Consider the following 27,831-nt stretch of genomic DNA (forward strand, 5'->3'; position numbering starts at 1 on the left):
CAGCACGTGACGCTGTGTGCGTGCGAACGTCTACGGTAATTACATTTACATACATTCGTCCGTAAATCATCATCGATAGCTTGGAATGAATAAGTCGCGACGTCACGAGGCAGGAAATGCGACGCGTTTAAAAATACATGTATAAAATTTCAATTTGATATTACAAACAAGATACAAAAACAAGAGGAACACAATTCCTGAAAACTTGCGCTGGCTATTTCATTATATCTAATCAATCATTTTTTCTATTATATTAAGAGCTCAGTCTATTCTAGCAGTATGAAAAATTAATAATTTTAGAAATTTTTTTTAAGAATATTAAATTTTAAAGAATATTATCTTTTTGACATTTTACATAAATATGTTTTGATTAATGTTTTTAAATCCGTAGAATTTACATAAGCAGTATATTTTTATTCTGTACAATATTTTTTTATATTTAGTTTAATTTTATTAAAAAAAATTAAAAATAATAAAGTAAGTGTCATTTTAAAATTAGATATTTCAATTTTAATAAAATTTCTTCATTTCTTAAAAGTCAAGAAAATATTAAATGTTAATAAATTGTAAAATTCTATATATTTAGATTTCGAATCTTCAGAAAAGTGTTCTCTTTCATTTAAAAAGAAATTGAAGTTTCGGTCCATTAATTTTCAAAATATCTGTTAGCAACTTTAAAAAATGTTTCAAAAATTTTGCAGACTTGAAGCTTATTCTATTTATATTCTCACAAACTATCAATTTTTTTGTAAATTTTTCAATAAAATTTTAGACGTCATTTTAAAAAAAAAATGTAAAAAAAATTGACTTTTTGACTTTTTAAAGTAGGCTGGTTCTTGATGTTTATATCAATTATTCACTTTATTGCATTAACCCTTTCAGGCATATATTTTTTCTTACATTCAAAAAATGTTTGCAAATTTATTTTCTCAGGATTTTTTTGGTTGCTGAATCCTAATCTTAAATCAAAATTTTCAATCTCAAAAATTCCAAGATGGTAAATCAAAATACAAAAAAATGTCCGCTATCTTGAATTTTGAAATCTGTAATTTTTTTTACCTCAGATTCGAATTCAGTGATACAAATAATTTTCAAATGAGATTCAAAACAATAAAATTTTATAGAAATTTTTGAAATTTTACTTCCGTTATTGGATCCACCATATTGAATTTTCAAAATTTGCAATTTTTCCTTTAGATTCGAATTCTGCGATCCAAAAAAACTCTCAGAGAAAAAGTTCTTAGAAAATGCAATTATTAGTTTGAATTTAGAACAGAAAATATTGTATTTTATATATTTTTTCTAAAAAAAAGAATTAATAATAAAAACATAGCGAAAAACTCTGAAAAATACTTTAGATTATACTAAGAAATAATATCATAAAAAATTGCCTTTTGATTTTCATAATAGATTAGGAAAATGCAATTTCTCCATGAAGAAGTATTAATTTTGACTATTTGTTTATACATGATATTTTTGCAATTAATGACTGTTCATATTTTTTTATCGATGTTCAAGGGATTTTGTAACAAAAAACTTGATATTTATTGTTAAAAAAGTAATTGAAAAAATGAAAAACTGAGAAAAAAAGGTAGGCGACTCATCATGACGCAAAGGGTTAGTGCAAAATTATTGTATAAATCTAAGTCTTTTCATTCAATCCTTTAGAATTCTACTATATTATGACACCTTTCAAATCGCACGTACACACACGCACAATGAGAGTACTCTCTACTCTGGATAAGGCCGGGTCTACAATAGCTATAAGTCGGATGCCGGAAGGGTTAACCAATCCCAGTTGACTTTAGAGAAGACTAAAGACCAATCGATTAGTCTTCTCTAAAGTCAACTGTGATTGGTCAACTCTCACGACAGCTATTGTAGAACCGGCCTAAGGATGATAACACTCACTGATCTCAGCGAAGGAAATTTCGATAAATATGCCGCTGTGCTATATCACAAAGACACAAATGATACAGTCTTTCTAAAGATATCTATTACTATAGATCTCATATGAATTCGGTGACGAAGATCTTCTTGAAGTCAGGGGCCGATCCGCCGATGTCGTGCTTGCATATGTCCCCGTTGTCGAGGTAGCTCACGCCCGAGTTCTTCAGGATGCTCTTCAGGCTCTCCATCGACAAATTCGGCAGCTTCTTGGCGGCGGTCAATTTGTCCAGGTCGTTCATCGAGTAGCCGGGCCCGATCCTCTTAGTCTTCAGATGATAGGACTGTATGCTGGGTTTCGTGTCGGTTAGTTTGACGTTGCTGCCGCGCTTCTTGCCCTCCTCCCGATCCTCCGTCTCGATGATACGCGGCGTGAAAGATCGCATGTTGACCTTTACCTCCCCGCCGGCGCGCTTCGAGGGCAGTAGCTCCACCTGCAAACCAGGACGTTCTCACGATTCTTGCGAGATTACGTAAGTAACGCGCGCCTTTATCGTCGCGAAACGCCTTTATGTCAGCGATGAGCATTTTTCTCCATCTCGTCGATTTTCTCGCGTCGTGAAAGTGCCTCCGGCTCACTTTGTATCCTCTCGCATTTAACATTATAGAACCAACTGGTTATTTCGAGCCTCGTTATTGGCGAATCTTTGTTTTTCTCTTATAGAAATTAAGGGAATACCGAAGTACCGACCGAGTGCAACACAACATTTGTTTTTAAAGGAATACTTTTTTTCTAAGCTTCTAAGCTCATTTCTAAAAGTTTACAAATATTCTTTTATGTAATTCTGAGAGGGGAGAACCTATTTTATTTTATGTATATAAATTGCAACTTTTATATTAAGTAAATATATTGTTTTGTTAGGTTAGAACTCGGTCGGTACTTCGGTATCCCCTTAAGACGATATAAAAACAGACAAGTCGAATAAAAAATAATACTTAATTCAAAACTGCTAAATTACCTTGGTTCCCTTACGTTGAAAATATTCGAAATCATCGTTGGCGACGGTGGTGACGGAGCAACAGCTTCTACTCCTGCTTCTGCAGGAGCTCATGGTGTCAAAGTCACCGTTCTCCAGATCACAACTTTCGTCGTCGGAGCTGTCGTATCCGTCGCAAAGTCCCTGACTATCTCGTCTCTGGAGGAGATTCTGATGAAAATTCTGTTGAAGACTCTCACTCGCGTCCTTTTTTAAATTGTAGGTCCTCGTGTCGAGCATAGGTCGATATCTAAAAAGGTGTCATAAGATTTTAAATTAATAATTTAAACTCTACTTTAAAGAGTAAAAACAATCTAGTTTTAGTATTTGAAATTAAACATGCTAGATACTCATATTGCAAAAAAGCTGAACACATCAAAAAGATCAATTTCCAATCTTCTTAAAAAAAAAAAATTCCTAAAAGTCATCAATTTGTGGGATGCAATTTTTTTTAATTATTGAGTTGGCAAGAAAGTCATTGTCAGTTTTATTAATAGATGGAGTCAAGTAATGTTGAATAAGGTTAACTTTATACATATTTATGTAGCTAATAAATTTCTAAAATATATTAGAAATTATAAGATATTAATTAATGTGTGTTGTAAATATCAATTGAAATTTTATATCAACGAATATATCTTTTCGTTCATTAGAATTGATGAAAGAAAGGCCGCTTGACTCAAATGTAGGACACGCTGTATGTATGATACACGTCGAAGCGCGGGAAACATTTTGAATAATTTATAAGAAACTTCGCTTCTCACTTTCCACTCTCTGTGCTCCTGCATACATCGTACACCGTGATGACGGTTTAATGGTACCGGTAAAAGTGAAGGTAAACACGAAAAGGTAGGTACACGCTCTGCCAGAGAGCACAGCCGATCAGTTCGAAAGTTAGGAATTAGGATACCTGGCGTGGTCGAAGCTTTGATTTCTGCGCAGAAGGTTTCTAGGATAATGCTGTTGCTGCAGGTTTCCATTTTCCAACCCGATCAGACTCTCCAGGCCTAGGACGCTCTTCGCGTGCCGTCTGAACGACTCCTCGCGAAGCTCGTCTTTGGTGATCTGGTGCTTCCAGTTGCTCATGGGAGGGTCTTCCAGCTGCACCAGGTTCTCCATGTTCTGCCCGAAAACGTCGGTGCTGCCAATCTTCCTGCGATTACCGGTGATCTCGTGCAGGTTTTCGTTTGGTCTCGGTCGTCTGTTATGCTGTTGCTGCTGCTCCGTCGGGTTTCTCTTCGACTCGGGAATCTTATCCTGACGCGGCTCGAAGGTTGAGCTCGTGAAGGATGACAGTTCTGCTGGCAGGGACGCGTAGTTGCCATCCTCGTTGACGGGTTGGGTCCTGGGATAGTGCTGCTGAATTCCCATGTTGATCGTGCCGGTTTTCCCTGAGAAAATCAAACCGAATCTTTTCATCGAGAGACTTACCTGACTTGTCAAAATGAATGGAAATAAGGAAACTGTTACGATCCTCGTGAAAGCGCCGCTTTCGGGAATATATCGAAATATTTTCACGTTTACAGTAATGATCCGATAATGTCCGATATACTCGACATGGTGGTGGATTAGACACGCTGTTACGAGCGTGAGAGATGGTTTTGCTTCGGACTTTCTAACATGTCGAGGCGCTCTCAGCGAATTTAACGAAGCAGCGCGAAACATCGCAATTAACAATATAAACGAGGAGGGAAAACTATCGGTCGATCGAACCGTTTTAAGCGTCGTTAAATCCCGCTGACATCCGCTGACGTTCGCTCACCTCTGTTCTGATGGCTGTGCAACCGTCCGTAGAGGCTTCCGTTGGTCAGGGGGAACTTCAGCCCGTGATTCAGGTTCAATTGTAGCTTATACTCGGTGTCCTGCTCAAAATGTCGAAATTTACCGTCTACGCCGCCTGGAATAGAAGTTCCAGGGAAATTTCGTTACATGGCAAAATTTTAATAAATGACAAAAAAAAAAAAATATATATATATATATATATATATATATATATATATATATATATGATTTCCTCAAAAACAGCTTGAAATTGTTTCGCTAGATTTTACTTTTCAATATCGCATTAATTTAGACTGGAAAATCAGAAAGTGTTGCGAGAAACGTTGCAAACTCATGTTGATCCGATAAAGAAAAATTGTGGATTACACGTGAAATCGTGTAAATCGCTGTAAGCAAAACGAAAATATACGACTGAGCGAATCGCTCGAACGCGCGTGGTTAACGAGAAAAATTGCCGGGCAGGAACCACGAGTATTAATACACGGTGGGCGTCTTACTTTCCTATAAGCAGGCCAGTGTGTTTTTACTTAAACGAAACAATGGAAATCGTAGTGTCCTCCTGCGTGTTACGAAACGCGACAGAGTTTGCGCGAGACCTCTGCTTCCGCGATAGAGAAAAAAAAAGAAAGAAACAAACCAGACAGCAGGCAATATTTACAACAGGTTTTGGAATATTTAAAAATATTTATCAACATATTTCATAAATATTTTTGTAATCTTAGAGTGTGAACAGATGATAATAATTTAATAAAAATCCCTACAAATATTTGAGAAATATGTACAAAATATATTATTATAATTATTATATTTTTTACTTATCTAAATATTATATAAAATATTTATATAAATAATATAAATAAATATTAACATAATTTAAAATTTAATAAAATAATTTAAATATTAATACGTAAATATTATAAAACATTATTTAAAATTAGAATATATAATATATATTATATAAATTATAAAATATAATATAATAATATTTATATAATATTGTAAAATATTATATAAAATATTTAATTTATATTTTAATAATCTGTCGAGTATAGTTTTCATGATTTTTTCTCTTAATGTATATAAAATATGTATAAAATATTCATAAACATTTATCATAAATATAATAGTGTACTACCTAAAACGTACCATGCGATAGTCTTCTTACATGATCCTGCTTTGTGTACACCTTGGCCACGTATCGGCAGAACATCTTGTCGAAGAGAGCCAGAAAAACCGGAAGCAAGGTGTCCTTCATCAATGGTAGCCACGTGGCCAGATTCTGGGGCGTGCAAAAGTTCCTCAGTAGACTCGGTCTGATGGAGATAATCTAGGAAATCGTATCGTCTAATTAATTTCTCATATCCCTTCAATTAATTTCATATGGAGATAATTCTCTGGATCAAATTGATATACACTCATCAATTTTATAATATAACGTAATAATACGTATATTATATATAAACATTATAGAGCGTAGTGTAATACCCTTTGATCATCGATTACGTTCGAAACGTTTAATAACGTTCATCGAGCGCGATAATCATTAATCGAATGTTACCATTATAATACGATTAAGTGTATAATATACATATATATAAATATATATAATAGAAAACGGTTCCGGGCAATATATAATATTTGTTGCGAGCCGTTTAATGCAACGTAATGCAACGCCTGAGTATTTCAGATCGGCGGGCTTTTTCTCGCGCTAATAAATTTCACCAACAGAAATCGTGTCAAGAGAAGATACAGTCTATTCAGAAATCAGGTCCAGCTTTCGCCACGGAAGAATCCTAATCGCGTATACGTCAAATGTACAAATTAGGTCAATTACACGCGACTAATTATTTGATGCGCGCGTGGAAAAGAAAATTGCAAGATAGGTCGTGTCGGACTCCTCTTCACAAGCTCCCTTTTATTTTTTTTCTCCCCTTAGCAAAAGCTGAGGGGGGGGGGAAATAAACAAAAGAAATAAACTTTCGATTTTAATCGCGAATTCACGCGGTGAAAACACCCACGCGGTCGCGCTTTCAAAAGTACGTGCGCGATACGCAATTTTAACTGTACACACATTAATTTTTTTTTTTTAATGAAAAAGAACACTTTCTTGAGGATACTAAACATAAATAGAATTTAAAAAATTAATAATTAATATTTTTCTGACCTTCAAGAAATGAATAAATTTTAGCAAAATTGAAATATATGTATAATTTTAAATCTAATATTAATCTAGATCTCTTTGTATCTGATATTAAATAAAAACTACTTTGATATTTTTCAATTTTTTTTCTAACAAAATTAGATTCAATATCTCATAAATATTCTACAGAATAAAGATTCGAAGCTTATTTATTTTAGACAATTACATGACAAGTAGCATGTTACATGGTCGAAGTATGCATTTTCAAACATGTTATGTGTACTGAACAAAAAAAGCGAAATGTCCAAGGTTTAAAAATACTGATGTATTGTTTAAGCATCAATAAAAACATATGTAAAACGTCAGAAAGATCAATTTCTAATAATCTACAAAAAAAATTTCTAAAATTATCTATTCTTCAAAAAATTCTTCTAAAAATTATCAATTTTACTGCTAGAGTATAAATTGGGCCCCTTTAAATTTATACACGCTTTTCAATTTTATAATATATAACGTAGTATATTTTAATACATAAATTTTATTTATAAATTATATTACACTTATAAATTTTTGAAACGTACAAGTGATTGCACGCAAGGAGATTAGTCTATTTGTCTACAAGATTGGAAAGCGTTTCGCTTTCAAGGTAATCTATTCGCGTAAATAATTACACGCGTTTTTACCAAAGCTATTTCGGGCAAATTTTTAAATCGAGATAATCAAATTATAGATTAATTATCAAATAGCAAGGTTTTCGTTTCAGGCCTTCTTGTCGCGCTTTTGCCTCACAGTAGATTTTTTTCTCGTCGAATGGTGTAACGTGCAGTTGTATGTGTCTGGTTACGTGAATAACGGCCAGTCTGATTCGTGATATGAAATCGAAACTACTTGTATATACCTTAATCAAAGAATAGAGCGGCACTCTCTAGATAATACGCACGTATATCGTACGTATATGTGTAAAGTACACACGCACTCACGTCTCTCTCTCTCTCTCTCTCTCTCTCTCTCTCTCTCTCTCTCTCTCTCTCTCTCTTTCTCTCTCTCTCTCTCTCTCTCGAACATATTTTGCTTCGGTTGGCGCGCTTTGGTTGCCACAACCATAAATTTTCTGTTATATTTCACTTTTTTTTAAAACATTAACTCCTTTGATTCTTATCAATATGTATGCGGGTGAAATTTTTTTTTTTCGCAAAAAAACTTATGTCTTACTCATACTTATTATATATTATACAATGGGTGTAATATATATATACATATTGTTATATCTTAAAGTATCAGGAGAGGGTGATGTAAAAAAATTAAAAATTATGCATTTTATATGATCGCATAATCGAATTGATGCAATAGTACTTTTTTATTAATTATCTTCTTATTAAATATATATCACTTTTTCTAATACATTAAAACTTATTTGTCACATAATTATTATTTATATATTGTTACACCTTAATCAGGAAGTGGTGTAAAAAAATTAAAAATTATCCATTTTATATGATCGCATAATCGAATTGATGTACTTTATTAAATCTTTTTTATTTATCTTCTTATTAAATATATATAATTTGGTTATATATTTTAATTTTTTAATATAATTTCATTTTGCATAAAGTCAATTTATTTTCATCTGAAAAATATTGCTTTGAATGAACGTCCTATCTTTTTTTTTCACATACGGTTCTCTCACTCCATTTTAACAATTTTTGTTTTCCGTTTTACCGATCCACGAGTTTCTCCAGCGCTGATCCCAGTCGTGCTAACTCGCGCTGAAATCGCGAACAAGCGTTTTACTTTAATTGCTGCGAGAAAACGCGAGCGTAAAATCGGACACGCTCCTGCTCGCGTCTGCTTAAAAGTGCGATCGGCGCCGATTTGGATCGATTTGGAGTCTCGATAATATAATTACCTAATATGCGAGAAATCAAGGCTCGGAGATTTCTCAACGACCGCGAATTCCGGATCGAACGGTAGATGAGATCGATATATTTAAAATGTGATATTTTATCTGTAAAAAAGATGTCGAAAGAAACTTCATCAATCTCGGCGATCTTAATCTCGCGCTCGTCAAAATATATTTTTTTGCACGATCCTGCAATTAAAATCTGTGTATATCGGCGATTTTAATTTAATTGTTAGACGAAAGCACAAACGAGTGTAACGGCCGTCACGCTGTTTGCACGCACGGAGAACGGTGTTTATTTCGACGAACGGTGCTCTCTGATGATTATTTCTCGACGAGCCGAGCTACGCGAGCGCGAGCTTGTGTGGCGAATCGTTTTATTGCATAACGCGATGACTCATAAAATACTTAATATGAGATATTTATTCTATTGACGAATTGGAACAAATAATGCATCGAGCCTGTTTCGATCTTAAGAGCTCAGTCTATTTTAATAGAAAAATTAACGGATTTTCTGAAAAATATTAGAAATTGACATATGATTTTATTGATCAGATTTATGTTTAGCACCTACAATCGGAGCAAAAAGTAGTCGAAATTGACGAATATATACTTTTCTCATATATTTTAGTATATGATTATTATAAAGATTGTATAAAATCTTATTATTTATTCATAGCTAGAGTATAGAAATGTATTTTCAAACTTTTGTTGCTTTTTTTCGGAGAATTTTCGTGTTTCTTAAATTATAATGAGAAACTTTTATTATTGACGGTACCTCGATTTCAACATTACATCATAAAATTTGAATTATAAAAATAAAAGAATTTACTCGTACAGAATAATTTAAAATGTCAGAATAAAAATTATGATAGTGAATAATGACAAAATATAGAAGATTTTTAACTATTTCTTTGATAAATTTAATAATTTGTCATTTCTCCGAGAAGAAAGAAATGTGACAACATGGTAATTTTTCATAAGTTGGTCAAATTGCAAATTGACATATGGCCTAGTCGCTTCTCGCTTCCACGTTTGTATAGAGGTTTCTTCAGATGAAAAGATAGGTTATTTAAAATGTCAAAAGAAGGTTCAGCTGAATGCTATGTTGCCACGTTTTCACAATAAATAATATGTCATCTCGGATAATAGGACGAAATTGAGAAAATTATATTCAATATCTTTTGAATTAGTCAGTACTTGACCAAAATTATGTGATCAAATATTTCCTCTATATTTAAACTATACTTTTGCAAATTTTGAATAAATTCCTATTATTATTTTTATCTATTTTAGCTCTTAAATCAACACAATCACAGGTTTTTTATAAGATAGAAAATCTGTAATCGTATCAATTTAAGAGCTAAAAAGGACAGAAATAATTATATTTATATTTATTTATATAAATAATTATATTTATAATTACATAAATACTTTTACTTATAATTAGATCCACAAAATAATTATATTTATAATAATATCGACGAGTAAATTCATTGCAAATTAAAATCCTTATAACTTTTGATTGCTTCAGTGAATCAACTCCAGATTTTTTTATAAGTTTCTGAACAAGTATCAAAACAATTTGTGCAAATTTTATTAAATTCCTATATTTTTAAAAATAGGTACTACATCATTAAACAGTGTGTTAGTATTTTTAAATCATGGATACATTAATATGGATATACATTAATACAATTTGAAATAAAAAAAAATCGGTCTAGTTTTATAATATTTGTGGAATATAAAATCTAATTAGAAAAAATGAAAAATAACAAAGTTATTTCATTTTAAAATTAGATATTTCAATTTTACTGAAAGTCATTTATTTCTTAAAGATTAATTTCTTAAAGATCAAAAATATTAATTATTAATTTTTAAATCTTATTTAGGTGTAATATCTCTTAAAATCTTTCCTTTTGTTTAAAAATCGAAGTTATACTCGCTTTATTAATCTCTTGCAAAAGTCCATTTCAAGGTCTAATTTAATTCTGCGAACTTTTCAATAAAATTTGAAGGCATATTTTTCACACATTATATTCAAAATATTAAAAAAATTTATTTTTTACTCTCTACAGACTCTTAATATTTATCGTAATTTTTCTTTACGTGAAATCGCGTACGTCCACTCGATAGTAATCTAATTGATTGTTTCTGCGCACGATGTAAACAGTATGCATCGTGCGTGTAATAGCCGTGATCATTAATATTAATGAGAGAGGTCATGGGAGTTTCTCTCCCCGACTTTTGTGGAATGGCCGATTCTTAATTCGGCGCGCCGAATTAAGGTCATCGTCCGAATTCAAATCGCGCTTTCGAATTTTATTTTATGTCGCGAATCAACCCTTTTTTTTATTCAACTCCGAATCGAAAGAACGAGAAGCTTACTTTCTCGAGCAACGGAATTTACGAGAGCGAAGGGCCTCTTTTCTCGCTTCCGGATAGTGCTCCAATGAACTCGCATCCGGTTCGCGCTCACTCGAGCACGAGAATCTTCTCGGCTATGATGTAATTGTATTAATGTAATTGCTGTGACGAGGCGACCCCGGACAATATTCGCTCGAGTACGGCGTCGAATTCGATGAAACTTTCGGGAACAATTCGTCCCATAGAAAGTGAGAAGAAAGATAATCGCAAAGCTTTTAGAAAGAGATACTTTTATATAAAATATAAGATGTAAGATATTTCTATTTTATTTTAATTTCTTTCAATATTTTATTTTATTTTATTTTATTTTTAATATTTACTTTTAATTAAATCAAAATGTATTACTTAATTAAATTATTTTAAAATATTTTATTTCCATTTTAATTAATAATAATGTTTTTATTTTTATTTTAAGATATAATGTTTTAATACTGTTTCTATCGATCCATGTGTTTATAAAGAAAAATGCATTTCTCGAAATTATGCTTCGGGCGTATATAACGGTGATTAATTTAATTCTAAAACTTAATATTAAAATATTAAAAACTGATGTGACGAACCCGTCTGAAAATAGCTTACAGAATATCTTGTTTTTTTTTTTGTCACATTGAGAAGTATAATTGAGGACGGCACAACAAATTGGGTATCTCGGTCACTTTTAACTATGTAACATTGTTACGGCTGGTTTGACGCACATAATTTCAAGAATGTTGCGAAATATCTTCTTTAGACCGAGACGCTCGTGCAAAAAAGAAAAATTTGAGGTCGAAAAAACAGAGTTCGGTCTAGTCACGATTGCGGAACGTTTAATAAATCTCGCGTTTTTTCAGACCCCTTCGACAAGTCTCAACCGCCGAGTCGACTATTACCGTCGTCGTCGCCGATTTATTGGGGCCCGCGATTTGAAAGTAATAATAATAATTAAAACCAATCGCGCGAACCGGTCTTGACAGTGTTGAACGATTTATGAGATTTTTCATGTAAACTAGAAACCAATTTCTCAGATCAGACCTTCGACTTGGATCGTAATGTAATTATGCTAATGATCGAATCGATTTTCCGCAAACATGTTTCTCGCTTCGTAGCATTAAATTATACAATGAAAGCAAAAAGCTGTCAAAATTAAAAAAAAAACATTTTTTACTGTTTTGGAAAGTCAAATAAATAGATCTGGATAATAAAAAGAATTAAAGTGTCAAAAAATAAAATTAATGTAAAAATTAAAAAATAAATTAAATTTATTTAAATTTCATTCTTAAATTAAAGTTATTTAGTATACAGTATCAAAAATGTTTGATGCTAACTGCTTTCTGAAATCAATTGCAAGAAACGAAAAAATAAAAAACGTACATATATTATGTAACATGTACATAAAATAATAAACAGCAATAATCATATTTTGCTACAATTTTGAAGAAATAATTTTTAAACGAGTAAGTGCATTTAAATCAAGTTTTGCATAAATGTTTATTAGAGTTTTGTTAATACATGTGAAAATTTTTATTTTGCTAGCAATATTTTTTCCTTGTCAAGTTTGTCAATAAGTGGTAAAAAATACATTTTCCATTAAAATCAGTAACTTTAAACTTGAATAATTTCCATTTTTTGACATATGTCCAATACATCCTTAACATTCACAGGAAAAACAAGATATTTGCTGTTTATATATAGGATGTCTCAAGTTTAATTCTGACAAATTTATAATAAAGTTTTCCTTTATGCGATACATATATATAATATGCACTGATATAATCTCGAAATTTTATAAGTTATATTATTTAAGGGTTTGTTAAAAAGGTTTATTGTAAAAAAAAAGAAAAAACAAAAAAGCTGGAGCACTTTATATAATAATAAAATTTTTCACTTTTCTTAAAAAGAGTAGAGTCGATTAATAGCGTGCACAAATATGAGCGTATTGTGTTAATAGCGTGCAATCATTTTAATTTATCGCTGATTCAGTAGCGCAGAAACTAATTTTACGCGCTACTGATGTGACATAACGATGCGCTATCGAATTCATTGAAAGAATTCGCAGAGAAAATAAAGAAAAAAAAAATAGTAGTAATAAATCGAGACAATTGACAAAATAATTACCAAGATGGGTAGGTGCTCGAAGACGTAGCAGACGAAGAGTATGCTGTAGACGGTGGACCTGCCGCTCGCCTCGTCCACCTGCATCTTCTTTTTTCTCAAGCATGCCCTGCTGTTGGTCGAGCCGCTGGTGCACGAGCCGCTCGAGGGATCCCAGTGCTGAGGATGACAGTCGAACGCGCCCGAAGAGTTCTTCGAACTCGCCTCGGACAGGTCCGAAACAGACTTGAGCAGTTCGGAGGTCGGCGACCGGCAAACGTTCCTGAAGAGCGCGACCAGGACGGCGACGAAGGACGCGAGTGCTAGCAGACTCCTTAGCGAGTTGACGAAGATCCCGTATTTATGGGAAATCTCGTGGGCCAGGAAGACGCAGACTTCCGGCTCGAAGTTGAGGACGCCGGTGACGCCGATGCAGGCGCTGATGACGCTCAGGCTGACGAGGTGATATTTGAGATGATTCTTGGTGAGATTGATGGCGTCGTGTTCGCGGCTGCTGATCGCCGCGAACACGGCGATCGACGTCAGGGTCAGCTCCTGGAGGATGCTCGACGAGTTCAGCACCCATACCAACGTCGAGCATAGTTCTGCGACAATAAGACGAAGAATGTTGTTTAATTGAATTAATTTTAGTGCCACACAGTCATGATGTTATTTTGTGAGATTAATAAACAGGGTTTGTACTCCCTGGAAAAACATGAAAAACCTGGAAATCTCATTTTTTTCTTACTTGGAAAAATCAAAGAATTCTCATGGAGTTTTATTGATACTGGGATTTTTTAAAATTTAAGAAAATTTTTTTTATTGATTTTACTCTCTATTATAAATAATCGGCCAGCTAAGTGAATTAAATATGTGTTTAAAATATATTATATAAGTATACCCATACAGCACAGATCATTGCAATTACATTGCAGCAACGTTGCAATATTGCAAATTGCAATAAAACATTACAAAAACATTACAGAGATATAAATCTATAAAATATCAGAACAAGTCAAAATTTTATAATTATATTTTTTAGAGTAAAACGTATAAGAAACATATAAAATATGAAAATGTTGAACTTAAATAAATGTTTGCAATAATATTTATCTAAGAAATATTATATTATAAATTTATACATATAATAAATTATACATGTATATAAATTATATAGATATATAATTTTATGTAAATTTATAATATATTTTTTAGATAAAAAAATTATTACGCACATTTAAGTTCAACTTTTTTGTATTTTATGTGTCCATATGCTTCTGATATTTTATCATGTAGGATTATGTATCAGAAACAAAAAGTCTTATATGCAACATTAGTCGACGATTGCAGTAACAATGTATTATTGAAAATTCTTGACATTGCAATATTGCTATAATATTTCGTTGCAATCTTCCTAAAGGTGGACATTTTAATGTTGCTGCAATCCCACAGTAATGGTGCAGCAACATTTTGCAGTAAATTTGCAATATTGCAATATTGCGGTGAAAGATTGTTGCAATGTGTATACAATCTTTCTGTGCTGTATGGGTACATATATATATCCCTACAGCATGATATATTAATGGAATATTGCGGGAACCTTGTCTTGAAAAATTGGAATATTGCATGCAATATTCCTGAAAACTTGCCACAATATAGATATGTCCGCTCCCAAACTATATTTTGCAATATTTTGTATAATGATGCTGATATATGTCAAATCGCATTACATATATATTTCTGTAACGCAAATACAATATTTACAAGATATTGCAGAACATTTCTTATTTGCATAATACTTATTTGTCCAATGTTTAAACAATTAATTCAATATTTGAATTTCCTGTGTTGGGATTGTATCAGAAGATAAGCTGATAGAAAAATATATTTAATGTTACTAGTTGTGTTTGCACATTTTGGATATTCTGATGAAAAAAGCTTGAATACAGAATAAATAACGCATAGTAATAAACGAACGAACTAGTGAAAAAGATATGATTGCATTGTAATATAGCAGTAATATTTTGCACTATATCTCCAATAAAATATACTATTTGCACAATATTGCTTCAATATTTGTAACATGTCACAATATTAAAATATTCATGCAATATTTTAGCAATATTTTGTGCTGCAGGGGTATCTTTATATACATATATGTACATATTTTTGTAATTTTATTGATAAAAAAAAAATGAAAATTTTATGCAACTAAAAAATATTTGTCTTATAAAAATTATTATTTAATTTTAAATGTCGCACTTGAAATTTAAGAGCTCTGTACTTTTTTCTTCGTATGAATGAAAAACATTAGAAAATGCATACAATAAAAAAAAAACTTATTTTAGAAAATTGCATCCAAAATTTTTTACCTGGAATTTTGCACAAATAATCTGAGAATTTTCAGGGAATTTTTTTACAAAATTTTTGAATAGGTCTCTTGGTAAAATAAAATATAATTATAGTTACCTCCAAAGTGATTCGCTGGACGAATTAAGGTAAGAATCGCGTATAACAGCAATCCTAATTGATGCGCGAGACTTTGCGAAAGAATCGCAACTGTCAGCACGTCGATTCTTCTTTTCGCGGATGATGATTGATTCTGGTAGATCAATAGGGACCATGACAACAGCAGAATGCATATCGGTGAACCTACGCACGTGGCTAGCCATTCGCCCACTTCGCTTCGCATCTCTGCGGGGGAAGAACAAAAGCCACAGTTATTCAATCAGTGATTAATTACGTAGTAATTATGTCTTGCACAATTTCGTGATAGTCATTAAAACATTTATTGCTCAGACAGCCCACTTTCGATTTATAAAAATATATGAAATATTTATAATAATTGTTTGAAATTTTACAAATATTACCAAAATATTTCATAAACATTTTTATAATATTCAATTAAACAATCGTAAAGATTTATTATAAATATCTCAGCTATTTAGCTTTGAGAAATATTTACGAAATATTATTACAAATATTTAATTTTTTACTTGCCGTAAGTATTATATAAAATATTTATTCTATTCTAATTACATGCTGAATATAGTTTTTATGATTTTTTTTATGTATATAAAATATTTACATATTTAAAAAAAATAAATAGTACAAATATTTATGAATATTTATCATAAATATCATGTCTAGATTGTAAATAATAAAAATGATAAATAGCCTATACAGCACAGATTATTGTAATTACATTACAGCAATGTTGCAATATTGCAAATGAAACATTGCAGAAACATTGCAGAGATATAAATTCACAAAATACAGCACAGTTGTTGCAACATAATATAAATATTTTGGAAAAATTTCAAAATCAAAATTCTATAATTACATTTTTTAGGGGAAAACGTATGGGAAACATAAAATATAAAAATTTGAACTTAAAATAAATGTAATAATATTTAGTATATTATAAATTTACATATAATAAATTATATATATATTTATATATATATACATATATATGTATATAAAATTATATATATATATATATAATTATATGTAAATTTATAATATTTTTCAAATAAAAAATTATTACAAATATTTATTTAAGTTCAACTTTTTCGTATTTTATGCTTCTGATATTTATCTATATATTTATCAGGAACAAAAATATTCTTATACGCAACATCATTCAACAAAGTTGCAATAAAAATACATTATTGAAAATTTATAACATCGCAATATTGCAATAATATTTCGGTGCAATCTTCATAAAGGCGGACATTTTAATTGCAATCCCGCAGCAACATTTCGCAATAAATTTTCAATATTGCAATGTTGCGGTGAAAGATTCAATGTTGCAACGTGTATACAATCTTTCTGTGCTGTATGGGAGCTTAGTTGTATGAATTCTTCTTATGAATTGATTTAGAGTAAATTTGACTAACAAAAAAAAATAGAATGCCTCATTTTCATCAAAATACTGTATTGCTAATATTTTTCATGTTCAAGTTGGGAGACTTTCTTCTCCTTATAAGCCAGCATGTTCAGATATGTATTGTGACCGATGAGGACAATTCTGCGGGAGAGATTCCATGCAAAGAATTGTCCTCCACCATCGGAATGAGACAGGACGTGTTCCCAGTGAGAGTGGTGTGCGATGTCTATATCCTAATCTCGATGAAAGCCCGACGTTGTGGCAATTAACGCGCCGTGTCGAATTAAATATATCCGCGCGTCAAGAGACAAGCAAATTATTGTTAATCAACGGCAGTGGCAGTTAAGTCATTAACCGCGAAGAAGGAAACACAGGCACGATATGTACAAATGTAATCACAGGAGGACGGTGGGGAATATGACGTTTTCACACGACATATCTCCTTTCCCCATCCTCATTCCTTTACGGCTCTCTCTTTTTCGCTATTGGAGTTTACTTTAAGCAGAACTGAGATCTTGAAGAGATTACACAAAAATGCCAGTAAGTAGTAGTCAACAGAGAATTGCTGAACTGATTACTAATTTTCTACACAATCATGTTTTCTTTCGAAAAAAAGAAAATTTTTATATAAATTTACTATTTATATTTGTTTAAAATTTTTAATATTTATTTAAAATTTCTTATAAATTCAATATTTATTTAAAATGTTTTATAAATTAAATATTCTTTAGTATTTTTTGTGTAGATCAAGTCATCAATTAATAACCTACATTAATTTTTATGTTACAATATTACACTCTCAAGAGACCAAGATTTTTACAAAAAAATCTGTAAATGATCTGAGACGTAAAACTTTTTTTTTAATAGAAAAGAAATATTGAAGAAAATACTTAAGTTTATTAAAAGAAAAAAAAGTTTTTTTCATTATTTTTTTATATATTATTTTTCTTTATAGTTTTTGTTAATATAAAAAAACTAAAGTTCCTATGTTTTTAATTTATCTTTTCTCAAAGGTAATTTTAATAAATAAATGAGACTTTTATGTGGGAAATTGTAATATATTATATAATGTAAACATTTTATAAGCTATATTAATATTTTATATATACTAATATTTTTATTTTACCTTCTTTAATAAATAATTTTAATAGATTAATGAGATTTTTGTTATTAAAATGATATCAATTATAATTTAAATAATTTTCAGTTCGATACATAATAAAAATTTTGATTATGCATCTAAATAAAAATTATTTGAATCATGTCGTGTTTGGCATTATTTTAAATAAAAATCTCATTAATCCATTAAAATTGTTTTCAAAAAGGTAAAATAAAAAATAAAATAATTAGTTTATAAAATGTTTACATTCATGAATTACAAATGAATGGAATGATAGGAAAGATGTTAAAAATATATATAAAAAAAAACAAATTTTGAAAAAAACGAGGTTTGCTGTTTTTTTCACTAAAAAAACGTATTTTGTGAAATTAAAAAAAACATTTAATTTTTTTCTATTTACATCTCTAGCTTGATTATTTTTTAAATCCCAAAAATAAAAGATGGATTTTTTTCTCTATTTTATTTTTGTGTAAGATTTGGGCGCGTTATCCATCTCTATCTCTCTCTTTCTCTCTCTTTACCCGATGCTTCTCATATTGTACAACATCGGGGCAACTTTCTATTCCGTGCAGCGTCGACGTCGCGGTCTAATTTATCGTTCGAGTCAATTCGTGCCTGCGTACAACGAATTTCCCTTCCGTCTGAATCGCGAAGGAAATGGTCCCCCTCATCGACATCGGACCCTTACCAGAGTTTCGCGTTAGATGCGGATGCAGGAAGAGGAAGACGCATCTTTGATCGCGTAACGATACGTGGCGTTAAATGGCCGTATGGTTTTTTTTTTCGCACACAAATAAAATTGCGCGTTTCATTTAATATAATATCGCGATAAAAAAATTAATTATATTGCAATTGTACATGATATAAATAAGTAATAAATACTAGGTAATGTAAATAATAATCAATAGATAATATAATCAATAAATAATAAGCAATAAATAATAAAAAAATAAGTAATATTTATAAATGTTATGATGGAAGTTGATTTTATTGTTTATGGCCGTATTTTACTTGATTATCGAGATAAAAATTGTTTACTGTAATTTTACATCCATAAAAGAAAATAAGAGAAACATATAGCAGTTTCCTGAAAAAAAAAGAACCTTCGCGGCGAGTTATTGTACTTTCACGCAGACGCTTATCGAAAACATATCGAATTTTATGTGTTCGAGAGGAATGGTAAATATAATAAATATGTATCTCTTTATCTTCCTATATGCGTATACCTATACATTTCCGGATGCCTGCGGGTCGCGTGCCTTCTTTTCTTTCTTTCTAACGGCGCTCGCACTTTCACGTCCGCACAAAATCTACGCATTCCATTCTCGGTCGGCGCGTAAATTTTTTTACTCTTCGTCCCATAATCCTGTGTGTTTTCTCTGGCACAAATTGAATAATCAGCAATATAATGCTAAACGCGCTAGATAAAAATAATCTAGAATGTCAAGGATGTGAAAAATATATTCCAGTATTCAAATTTTAACCGCAGCAAGTAGGTTTAAAATCCGCAGACAGTAATAATTATTATGCAATTCGCTTCGTTGATCTCGTTTAAATATGATATGCATGTTTCCGTTCTAATTTTTCAAAAATTATTGTAGAACTACAGATTTTGTTTATAAATTTTTTTCTAAAAATCTCTTTTTTTCTTAAAAAAAAGTGTAATTATAATGTAAAAACCGACTATAGATTGATTGAAGACTTTATATAGAAAGCAAGAAAATATTAAAATTTTTCTCTTTTTTTTGAAAAAAAACGTGATTAGATAGAAATTATTGATTTATGCTTGATTAAAGAAAAATGTAATTTTTTCCAGACTCTTGTAAATTAAAAACAAATATTAAAGTGTCTCTATAAAAATCGACTATAGATTGATTGAAGACTTAATATAAAAAGCAAGAAAATATTAGATAATATTAAAATTGTTCTCCTTTTTTGGAAAAAAATATAGTAATTATATAGAATTTATTAATTTAATCTTTCTTAATTAAGGCTTGATTAAAGAAAAAATGTAATTTTCCCAGTCGCTTGTAAACAGTTAAAAACAAGTATTAAAGTGTCTCTGGAGATTTTATTGCGGAAAATTATGATTCTAAACAACGGGTTAATTAAAAACGACCTGACTAGCCAAAATTATTCAATTTATTTACACGACGTTTCGACCATATGGTTGTGGTCCTTTTCAAGTGTAAACGTAAATTAAGAAAGAGAAGAAAGAATCCAATGGGACATGTTTAAAGGTAGAACTTAATGATGTAATAATTAAATATGTCACTTAGTTAAAAACAATGGTTATTAATTTTGAGATGAACACAAACAAGGAGACACGTCATGTCAGCATGAGTTTTTAAACGAAACTGCTTTTTCGAGTTTAAATGAAACTGCTTTTTCGAGTTTCGTTTAAAAACTCATGCTGACATGACGTGTCTCCTTGTTTGTGTTCATCTCAAAATTAATAACCATTGTTTTTAACTAAGTGACATATTTAATTATTACATCATTAAGTTCTACCTTTAAACATGTCCCATTGGATTCTTTCTTCTCTTTCTTAATTTACGTTAACACTTGAAAAGGACCACAACCATATGGTCGAAACGTCGTGTAAATAAATTGAATAATTTTGGCTAGTCAGGTCGTTTTTAATTAACCCGTTGTTTAGAATTAAATACTAGCGACTTTAATAACTTATAATTTTATTATGATTCTACTTTTCGATTAAATAATATATCTCGTTAAGATTCCAAGACACTCGCGTATATCATTATTCAACATTATCGTCGCAGCGAAATCATTTTTTATTATTTATGCTAAACCCTCGTTACGCGAGCAAAAGAAACCGGGTTAATTTTGCCGCGAGTATAATAACAATGTCCCTAGGAAACTAGTCCGACGATTCCGCATCGCCATTATATTCGCGATGATTCGTGTAATCGACCAGTCGTCAGTTTGTTTCCGGATCTGGGTTATTCCGGGAGAGAAAAGTCCGCGGGCGAGGGAAGAGGAGGAGGCGTTGGTGAATCTCTCTCGTGTGTGTGTGTGTTTTACGAGACGTCGCTATAAAAGTCAAAACCGATCAGGCCTTGCTCTTTAAACATACAAATGTAAAATTAGAAACACCAAGTTTACGCGATTTATCCATCTCCATCGACCGTTACTCCTCGGCGGGTTGAAATGCCTCCGCGAACGATGCCAAACATGTCCGGTGCATTAGTAGAAAGCCCGATCTTTTGTTCAGCAGCTCGAACAAAAGCGGACGACGATTCAATTCCGGATGATACATAAAGAGCATACGTCTCATTTAAATTTACATTATTATGTAAAAAGTGAAATTATATAGAAAAATTCATCATAGAAAATACAGCATGCAACAAAGATAAAAAGTTATAGAAATAATTACATAAAATAAAATAATTAAAAATATATAAATTTATGTACAATATAATTTTATATATAAATATAAAAATATATAAAAAACATTTAAAAATATATAAATATATAATTATGTCAAATATAAACATATAAGAATATGCAATACATATAAACATAAATATAATTATAAAATAATAATAACTGTCGAAATTCAAGATTTTTGTACACACCTGAGTATAATTTTTCATATAATTTGCATATTTTTATAAGCGTTATACTCGTGACAGTTATACATATAATATATATAAGATGTCAAAAATTTATTTTATATATAAAATGTTAAAAATGTTTTCAAATTTTCCATGTGCTTTTGTTCTACGCGATAGACGTTAAACGCAAAACGACCGGAGTAAGTTTGCTTTATAGTTTCGCATAAAGTGTTTTGCTCGGCTCGGGGTTAAAGGTGGATATGCGCATTAAGGTGCGTGTATCGGGATGCATTCCACGCATTAGAGATCGACAAGGTCTCTAACTTTTCAGCGGGAGGCGTGTCTTCGATTAGAATGGAATGTCGAGAGGTGTTAGTGATCGGAGACCAGAAAAACGGCTGGTGGAGGTGAACCTGAATCGTCAAGGGGGATGCTGCTCGTCCTGTTTGGACCGGTGCCCGACCTTGTTTCGGTGGAACCAGACCAGTTTTGCCGATAACATCGCCGCAGAGAAGAATGGTCCCGGCGCAGAATCCTGCGTGGTCCAGGATACTGCTGTTACAAGCGCGGTTCAAAACGGCGTACAACTATTGATCTGCATTTTCTCCACACATTCAATTTCGCGAACTCGATATGTTCAGATTCTCCATTCTTATATATTTACATAATTATATATTTATATTTTTAAATACTTCTTTTATATATTTATATATAAAATTATATATTTAAAATCATTGGATAAATTTATATGTATGTAATAATTATATATGTAGATACATGAATTATAAAATTATGTTGTATGTAAATTTATATATTTATGTAAAATATTTTTAGTTATTTTGTTTTATATAATTATATTATATTAGTATTATTTATTTTATGTATTTCAAAATTATTTCTATAATTTTTTATCTTGACTTTATACAATCAGGGTATCTACTCAAACCTTGTGAAAAAAATTTTCTGACGCTTCCCTTGTTTGTTTATTCAAAATTCCAGAATAAAATAATTTTTTTAGATTTTTTGATGCATTTTTTTAAATAAGTTTTTCTATTGTACATTTTTATTTTTCATTTTTTACTTATACAAAGGAAAATTATTAGTTATACTACTTAAGTTTCAAGTGTTAGATTTGAAAATAAACTAAAAAAAACTGAACAGTTTTTGTAAAATTTTTCATGTATAACATTTTTATTTTTTTATTACTAAAAATTACAATAAAAAATATATACTATTTATGTTCCATATTTTGTTAAAACATTGAATATATAAATAGAGATATATATATTTTATGTATATTTAGAGATATATATATTTTAAACGAATATAATACACAATTTGGCCAATTGGTGAATTATTTACAATATAAAAACAAAAAATATAAAAAATAATATCATATACAATTTTCAAAAAATTCCCTAAATTTCGATAAAATTCTGTGAAAATTCTCTAATTTTTCTAATATAAAAAATCTTTAAAAATTCCTGGTTTTCATGTTTTTCTAGACAGTAGACATCCTGATGTTACAATTAAATGTTAATATCGGAATTCTGTTATTTATTTATAATTTTATAGATTTTTATTATTTTTATTTTTTTTTTACATTGTTACGATGTGAGTTTTCCTTAGAATTTATTAGACTATTAAGTATTATTTGAATAATATATAAACATATCAATAAGAAATGTGCTTGAAATATTCTAAAAGAAAAGGTATCATCTAGCATCTGCAGTAGATGTGGGACACCGTGTTACGAATGAACTAGCTACTTATATCGATGTCGATAAGTTGGGAATGAAATCCGACGAGAGTCCAGCAAGTTTAGAAACTAAGTTAAGTAGTCGAAACATGTAGACAAATAAGAGATAGCTTTCCGTTTAATAGATATCACTGATGCATGTCTCAAGTAGCTTGATTAAAGTATTGTGTATAAACAATAATATGTATCTTCCAAGTATTTATATCGCGTATCTTTATTCGCTATCCTGTACTCTAATTTAACTCGTCGGCTCAATTATCTTCTATGACGTTTATAATTAATCAGCTTGTATATTCTTTAAAGTGTAATTTCCTCCGAAAATCTACTGTAAAAAACTAATAATTTTAAGTGTTCTAGAATTTTAGAAATTTTCGAGTTTTAAGAATTCAGACACATTTTTGTAGGCACTCAACAGTTACGAATAGACGTGGATCTGTGTACTCATTACGCGTAAAAGAAGGCACCAAGTTATCTGAAAGAAATATGGTAGACACTCAGATTCCACGACTTTAGAGCCTCTATATCTTTTTACTCTTTGATTTTATGCGGTTGACATTTGTTGTGACATTTGTCCAGGATGAAAAATTACGACATATTTCAAAATGAAGCAATTTGACCACTCTTGCGTAAAAATCGTGTGGGGTTTTTTCAGACAGTTATTTCTTACAGTGTATGCATTTTTTAAACAGTTTAAAATTGCGAAAAGTTGATTTATATTCATCAAAGGATATCCATCAAGATATTTGAAGCTCGCAAACGAATGAGCGCCGTCGTGACTTGAATGCCCGCAACAGCGGGAACGCGCAGGAATGGCGATGACGATCACCGCGTTACAACGGGTTGTACTCACAACGCGAATACAGACGGAATTACGCTCATCATGATTATGACCTTCGTTCAATTAGCGCGACGACGAGCTGGTACCGAGAGACGCGACGTGTTAGAGGGGGAGGGGGCGCCCACGTGAAAATGATCCATCGTGTCACAACTATTGTCCTCGGTCGATTCTAGGCTCTAACTCGGTCATGTGAAACTTTTACACAATGATAATGAACCTCCGCCTACTATCCGCGCCTCCTCCTTTCTCTGGCTCGTTCCTCTCTCGCTTGATCTCTTTGTTTCTCTCTCTCTCTCTTTTTTTTTTCGTCCCCCACTCTCTCCAGGAATGTGAAAGAATGCTGACGACCTCCACCTTGAGACTACATTTCGGTTGTGCCGGGACCACCCGGCATCCGAGCATGGTAGGCCATTGACAGGAGGAAACCCTTCTGTCAAATTCCTGATTTCGGAGATTACGGAATTCTTGACGTGGAACTTTTTCTTCTACGGCTTCTTAACCTTTGTTTTGAAAGCTCGAAAATCTTCATCGCAGGAAATATTTGAAATTTATTGGTCACATTCAGATCAATGTTTGATATCTCGCAGAGATTCAAAAGAAATTTTATGAATTTCTTCAAAAAGTCTCTCTAAAGATATTTGTCGTAGAAAATAAAGTTCTGTGACCGAGGCGAATTAGATCTTTCTAATTCGAGTCTTGGCACGGACACCGTGCCGTTTGCACCCGGTTACTGCATCGCCGTTCCAAGTAGGTTACGAATACGAGCGTGCTTTGAGAAAGTAACAGACATCGTCCAACTGTCGTTCCGCTCGCCACGATTAGGCGCGTACATTCGCTGCGAGATGTGATAAAGTTCTTTTTTTAAACACACAAGTATACAGTGTGTCTGATTCAAGTGAGTGTACTCACTGTTACTTATTTTTTTTTTTTTAATATTAGAGTATTATAAAAAAATTTTTTCGAATATAAAATTTATTTTGTTTATTAAGATTGATATAATAATTTAAATAAAAATAAAAATTTTTTTAAATATTGTCCGACAGTTTTATTTTTTAAAATGGAATAAATACGTCTATTTTACAATTTTCTAAGGTATTTATGACAAACTCGATAATGTATAATAAAGTGAGATTTTCAGTAGTCAATCATAATATTATCACTTTATTTTTAAATACGATGTAAAAACAAAATAACTCTATTATTATTATTTAAACAAATTCTCTTTTATTTAAAAAAATAACTGAGTGTATACTTAAACCCACTATATAACTATACCTAAACTATATCTTTTGCGACGGAAGATTAAATATATTTCTTGTAAAATATAAATTAGAAAAATGTCGACACTGTTATACTTTTCCTGAAGAAAAATCGATTTCAAACTCGGCAAATGTTGGAAAAATCTGCAACGATCAATTTCGTTTTTACACTATTTGTTAAACTGTCATCCCTCTGTTTCTTTTCCTTTGGTGGCGAAACAAGTGTTTCTAACACTCTGCGCGTGCCAAATTCCTAGAGTCGGTCGAGTCGTCTTTCGCGCGATTTTGAGGCCAGAGAAGAACGGGTTTTACGCGGATCGTAAAGATTCCTCGATCGCTCGATTTACGATGTGAGAAAGAAGGGAATGATGCAAATGATAACTCCTATTCTAATAATTATGTTCGCTATCGACGCACGCCTATATAATGACACGTGCGATTAAAAACTGACAAGAGATCGCACGTGTTGTGCAACAAGAACAAGTCAGTCCGCGCGATGGATTCCGATGCAAATTTCCACACACTCGAGATTACGCGCTCGCGAAATTACACGTCTACCGCGATCGCGTAGAAATAATACACACACACACACACACACACACACACACACACACACACACACACACACACACACACACACACACGGCTCACGTGCAATATATACATACGCGATTGTGGATATATAATAATATATTCTCCCGCGGAGGTGGAGCGGATATTACCGTGAAATTGCGGTACTTGAGCGATCTTGGACGGCGTGTATCTGATTGAGGGCTGCATTTACATTGTTATGCTCATTGAGCGAATTAATGCGCCGTCCATAATACGACGCAAGGACGCGAGGAAGACACGTCCTTGACGTTGCGCCGTGCCCGAGAGTCGGAAATTAGAAAAAAAAAGAGATTAAAGGCATAGAGATGTATAAATCGCGTGCGCGTTTTTTTTTTCTCACTGTCAGACGTCAAAGTGTGATTCGGCTGGAAATATGAAAATTCGAAATCTCAGAGATACCCTGGGAACAGTCCATAAAATTTGCATTCGCACAAGATTATATCTAATTTTATATTTGCATCTCGTATGTTATACTCATTGCTTCCCAGACAGCACGCAATATTTATAAAATATATAAGAATAAATATTTTTGTAATCTTTTCAATTAAACAGATCATATTTATCAAAAATATTCCAGTAAATATTTACAAAATATTATTATAAATATTTATTTTTTTATTTTTGCCGCATTACATAAAATATTTAATCAATATTATTTTAATAATTAATATATCAAATATATAGGTTTTATGATTTTTTCTCTTATAATATATATAAAATATGTATTTATATTAATTTACATAATATATACAAAATATATAAAATGTATATAATTTATACAATATATGTCTATAAAATATATAATATTTCCCCAAAAAATAAATATTGAAAATATATGAATTTATGAATATTTATAAATATAATGTGCTATCTGGGTTACTTTGTTTTCTGTTTACTCACTGTCGATTGTCAACGATTATACGGGACCAGCATGGAATGTCGCATCGCTAAAATGAGCCTGATGAAATGAGGGTGTCTTGGTCCTCCCGGTGTCCTCTCGCTTCGGTATCCGGTCCTCTTACATCATGTACGAAACGCCACTCCTCCGTTTTCATCCGCGACGTATTTTCAGATCGACTTTGACGAGCGGCAGCTGTAGCGACCGTAAACCCAAAGTGTCTTCACAAACAAGAGCACCGTTTTAGTCACGCACGGCACATCGGTCACGAGAAAGAATTTGTTTCTCTGGTCCCAGATTTAAATTCAATTTCAAAACCGCGGAATTAAATTGATAACACTGACCTTTCGAAATATAATCACCAAGTATACTTCAAATCGGAAGAGAGAAAAAAGTAACGAGAGAATAAAATATTGCTACAATATTTATGAAAGGTTTTTAAACACTCGTGCGTTCCCGTCTCGTGTAAAGAAAAAAAAAAAAGGAATATTGACAGATGACGAGCTCGAACGTGAACGGAGAACGCGGCCAATACTGCCGCGAGGAAGCCCGGAGCGGGACTGACTGGCGGCCAGGATCCATTTGGGTCAGCGGTACAACGTAGTATACCAAAAGACTGGCTTCTCGACTAT

The 27,831-nt window shown here is 31.7% G+C and overlaps 1 protein-coding gene across 1 annotated transcript; it reads right to left on the reverse strand.

The window, feature by feature from the left end:
* Positions 1-29: 29 nt before the first annotated feature.
* LOC140672255 (uncharacterized) lies at positions 30-27,796 on the reverse strand. The gene is made up of 8 exons (XM_072904222.1): positions 27,202-27,796; positions 15,713-15,937; positions 13,268-13,848; positions 5,853-6,033; positions 4,687-4,821; positions 3,835-4,315; positions 2,907-3,174; positions 30-2,381 (listed from the first exon to the last, which is right to left on the reverse strand). Exons 2-8 carry the CDS (start codon positions 15,933-15,935, stop codon positions 2,010-2,012), a joined length of 2,241 nt encoding a protein of 746 aa, XP_072760323.1. The 5' UTR covers positions 15,936-15,937; positions 27,202-27,796; the 3' UTR covers positions 30-2,009.
* Between the last annotated feature and the right edge of the window lie 35 nt (positions 27,797-27,831).

This window comes from Anoplolepis gracilipes, chromosome 13 (genome assembly GCF_047496725.1).
Source record: "Anoplolepis gracilipes chromosome 13, ASM4749672v1, whole genome shotgun sequence".
NCBI classification, from domain to species: Eukaryota; Metazoa; Arthropoda; class Insecta; order Hymenoptera; family Formicidae; genus Anoplolepis; species Anoplolepis gracilipes.

What these genes read in the sequence shown, in the direction of transcription:
- LOC140672255 (XM_072904222.1), bottom strand. Translation starts at nt 15,935, where the DNA reads ATGCGAAGCGAAGTGGGCGAATGGCTAGCCACGTGCGTAGGTTCACCG. An exon ending in TCGAGCACCTACCCATCTTG is followed by an intron (nt 6,034 to 13,267) that starts GTAATTATTTTG and finishes ACGATTTCCTAG; the next exon opens with ATTATCTCCATCAGACCGAG. An exon ending in TGTAAGAAGACTATCGCATG is followed by an intron (nt 4,822 to 5,852) that starts GTACGTTTTAGG and finishes CTTCTATTCCAG; the next exon opens with GCGGCGTAGACGGTAAATTT.